This window comes from Nematolebias whitei, chromosome 17 (genome assembly GCF_014905685.2).
Source record: "Nematolebias whitei isolate Nwh7 chromosome 17, NemWhi1, whole genome shotgun sequence".
Classification (NCBI taxonomy): Eukaryota; Metazoa; Chordata; class Actinopteri; order Cyprinodontiformes; family Rivulidae; genus Nematolebias; species Nematolebias whitei.
Genome location: NC_056514.1, coordinates 8,196,315 through 8,200,722, shown reverse-complemented (window position 1 = coordinate 8,200,722; position 4,408 = coordinate 8,196,315). Strand labels below are relative to the sequence as shown.

At 44.4% G+C, this 4,408-nt stretch overlaps 1 protein-coding gene across 1 annotated transcript in view; it reads right to left on the bottom strand.

Annotated features, from left to right (window-relative positions):
* The window catches only part of mtr (5-methyltetrahydrofolate-homocysteine methyltransferase), a 103,835-nt gene that overhangs the window by 3,024 nt on the left and 96,403 nt on the right, over positions 1 to 4,408 (bottom strand). The window contains exon 31 of the mRNA XM_037691576.1: positions 3,848 to 3,960. Coding sequence (XP_037547504.1) covers positions 3,848 to 3,960 — 113 coding nt within the window. The remainder of the gene's footprint in view (positions 1 to 3,847; positions 3,961 to 4,408) is intronic.

Sequence of the window (4,408 nt, the reverse complement as noted above, 5' to 3'; positions counted from 1 at the left end):
GATAGTCATTCAGACCAGTCACTGTAGAGCTTTTTGGGACTGGGATGATGGTGGCAGTCTTCAGGCAGGTGGGAACTGTCTCCAGGGTAAGTGAGGTGTTAAAGATGTCTGCCAGCACCTCACAGAGCTGATCAGCACATTCCTTCAACACTTTTCCGGGGATGTTGTCTGGGCCAGTTGCTTTGTGCGGATTAATCCTCCTGAAGGTACTCCTTACTTCTGCTGAGGTCACGCTGAGATGCTCTTCATCCGGTGGCGAGGTGAGTCTGGTGCTGGGTGGTCTGTTCGGGTCTTCAAAGCGTGCATAGAACTTGTTGAGGGCATCAGGCAGAGATGGATCTTTGGGGCATTGTTCACTCCTTCCTTTATAATCTGTTATGCACTTAATGCCCCTCCACATGCTCCGAGGGTCTTGTGAGATGAATTGACCCTCGATCCTCTTTGCATATGTGGCCTTGGCCCTCTTAATACCAGCAACCAGCTCTTTTCTTGTCCTACTCAGCTCCTCTGAGTTTCCAGACCTGAAGGCAGTGTTCCTGGCTTCCAGCAGGGTACGCACCTCTGCATTCAGCCAAGGTTTTCTGTTTGGGTAGCTTTTAACATTTCTGATAGTGGAGACTGTGTCAGTACATGTACTAATGTAACCCAGTACTGAGGATGTGTATTGGTCAAGATCAAGCGAACCTCCATTTTCAGCAGCTTCTCTGAAAACCTGCCAGTCTGTTCGATCAAAACAATCTCTCAGTATGGGGCCACTGTCCTGCCTCCAACATTTAACTTTCTTTTGTACCGGTCTGGAGCGTCTCAGCGGGGGCATGTAAGCAGGAGCCAGGAAGATCGAGATGTGGTCTGACAGTCCTAGGTGGGGGCGGGGTTCGGCTTTGTATGCATCTTTTACGTTCGTGTAAACACGGTCCAGCGTGCGGTCTCCACGTGTTGGAATCGTCACATGCTGATTAAAGCTTGGGAGACAGTCCTTTAGATTCACGTGGTTAAAGTCTCCGGCTACCACGTAAAGAGCCTCGGGGTGTTTGTTCTGCAGCGAGCTGATGATATCATGAAGCTCCTGTAGTGATTCGTTAGCATTAGCGTCCGGAGGAATGTAAACAACTGTGATAAAAGTCACTGTGAACTCTCGGGGTAGATAATGTGGCCGACATTTCACTGTTATTTGCTCCAAAGCCTTCGAGCATGAGCTATTTACAACAGTACAGTTCGTGGACCAACTCTTACTCACGTAAATGCACACTCCGCCCCCCCCGTGATTTCCCCGTTAGCTCGCTGCAGCGGTCCGCTCGAAAAAAAAGTCTGTCATCCAGCTGGAAGACTGAGTCCGGCGTTTCACTTGTAATCCACGTTTCCGTGAGGCAAAGCACTGCACACTTCTTCATCTCTTCTGAGGCGCCCGCTCTCAACACCATGATCCCCCAAACCCTGATGGACAAACTAATCACACTATGACTAAGCCCCTCCATTTGCAAATGGGTACAAACCAACCACAGTCAGTGAGGATCCACAACATCTCCTCCTCCACCATAACCCTCAGCACTGGCTCTTCTCAGGGATATATGTTGAGCCCTCTCCTGTTTACACTGCTCACGTATGACTACGCACCTACCCATCCAGGCAACCATTTTGTAAAGTTTGTAGATGATACAGTGGTGGTTGGATGTATCACAAACAATGATGAGTTCAGCTACAGTCAGGAGGTGGAACACTTGGAGAGCTGGTGCAGGAATAACCTTCACATCAATGTGAAGAAGACGAAGGAGATGACTGTGGATTTCAGAAGGGGTAAACACACCTACCCCATCTGCACATAGGAGGATCGGCCATGGAAGTGGTCTTCAGTTACAAGTACTTGGGTGTGCACCTGGGCAACAACACTTCCAGTCTGACCAAGAAGGTACATCAGCGGTTCTACTCCCTCAGGCAGCTGAGGCGAGCTGGACTGGGAAGCTCAGTCCCCACCTCCTTCTTTGACCTTGGTTGTCCTCGGGATGTTTCTGTGAGTAGCAAGTTGGCCATTTGGCCTAAAACATTTGATTGTTATACATGATGACTGTTTTGGATGGATGTGCCCTGTTTGCATGTGATGCATGATTCAGCCTGATTCTGAGATTCCAACAGGAAGTTGGCTTGAAACTCAGCAGTGAAGGCTACCTATGGGACAGATCTGGTTGGCAGGCCGCAGATGGATGAAGTCTTCTGGACGGGAGACGAAACATTTCTCACTTAAAGAAACTGGTCCAGATGACATGATTTAACCTTTTTTGTTGTTATCAGATGATGATGATTGGATTGTTATCCTGATCCAAATGAGAAATCTCATCTTTGAACAAGATAAACATACATCTGATAAAGAGAATATGTTCTAGTAAGAAGAGCAAAAGACTCCTGTTGCATCCTAATTCAGCAACAAACAGGCAACTTTCCTTCAATCCATACCCCCATCTCACAAATGACATTCGGTCTGAGACCCTTCTGGAAACTTACTTGCTGAAAAACACAACTAAGAAGACATCCTACAACTCTACGCCAAAGAAGATAAGCTGTAGACCAATATTCAGAGGACAGCTGTCAGCTGGGAAATGGAGGAAGAAATGGCTTTGGTTGCCAGTGTTCTCAGAGGAGATACTTGAGGGTACATGGCAGTGTCCTTGAGCCTGAAGCCCCACAAAACATCCACAAAACAACCACAGGAAGTGCCTGTGGTCCAGGAACAGTGTGCAGCAACTAATAGTGGAGAGCAAACAACCACTGAGCTCTCTGGAGACATCTGTCTGCAGCTTTATATAGGAGATGGAAAGAAGATTCCAGATAAGCTGAGTGACACAAACAACTGGCAGAAAGTTGCCCATGTCCATACTAGTCGTGTACTGAATAAGCCACCATTCTAGATGTAGACAAATAAACAAAATGTGAAGATCATTACTGAATTCAGGCCTGTGGCTTACTCAGCTGTGCAGAAAAGAAGCCTGAACATCATCTGGATGGATTTATCACTACCACAAAACTGGACTGTGAGCTGTGGTCAAAGCAGTCAGAAATTAGGAGAAAGAGTTCCCAATCCCTTCAGTAGTGTGAGATACTTTGTGAAAGAGCCAAAGTTTCCAAGAGGGGATGCTAGGAGGCCTAAAGGTGGAAAATGAGTGACAAGAAAGTGACAAAGACATGGATATACCCTTGCTTGGAGACCCACTGTATCCCTACATGCACCCACATACACTGACTGGACCCATGTCCCACACACAGCAAGGATCCTCCTGTCAGAGAATGGACCGAGTCCTGCAATTCTCAGACACATACTGAAGATAAGGAAATGGAGAAACTGGGAGGGGAAGCAAGTAATTTTCATTAAGTCTTTGTGCGATTCAATAAAACTTGTTCTTTTTTAATAAACAGCAGGAAATACGTTTTCTAGGTATTTTGACTGCATGAAAGTGATGAAATATGACTTGTTTTCTTGATGAGAACCATATAAAGGAGGAGTTTTAAGTTTTATACTTGTACAGGAGCTAATATAATCTTATTCACTACAGATATTGCAGACTGCAGCATGTGTGACAACAGACACATGAGCTGGAATAACAAGAAGAGAAAATACTGTCTGAGTTTTGATCAATAGTAGATGTTGATCGAAGGGCTCTGGGTCCATGGGTCCTTAACAGGAGAGTAGGTCCTCTATACTGCTGCCTGCCACCTCATGCTTTCTCAGGATAGAGGAAATAAATCAAAGCAATACAAACTGCTGTTTTCCCTAAATTGCATATTACTAACGACCACTTTATAACTAACTAACCTGATTATACTGGATTATAATTGGACTAAGGGATGGATAGCTGACCTGCTCCTTGGTGATCTTTCCCACGGAGAAGTATGAGGCCTGGGGGTGAGAGAAGTAAAGTCCAGAAATCGAGGCAGCAGGTGTCATGGCCAGAGACTCTGTCAGACCAATACCTGCACGCACGTACACACACACACACACACACACACATATAGAAAAAAGAATCATGAGTGGTGGTACAATATCACAGTTTTTGAGGTTTTCTTGAGTTATGCAAATGCATATTTTCAGTTTTATGTATCAGTGTTTTTAGTATGTTCCTGTATTTATTTCTGCGTTTCTTGTTTTCTTAATCATTTATCTTTTAAGTAACCTGCCCAGCCTGGCAGATTTAAGTTTTCTTTTTTCGTAGCTAGTTTTTCATCAGCATCCCTGATTGCACAGTCACTCTCCCATGAAACTGCAGAGATTACCTAAAAACTTAACGCTTATAAAATGTTAATTTAAATGTTTAATTTAATACGTATTTTACATATATTCACTCATATATATATATATATATACACATATACACATATATATATATATATATATACACATATACACATATATATATATATA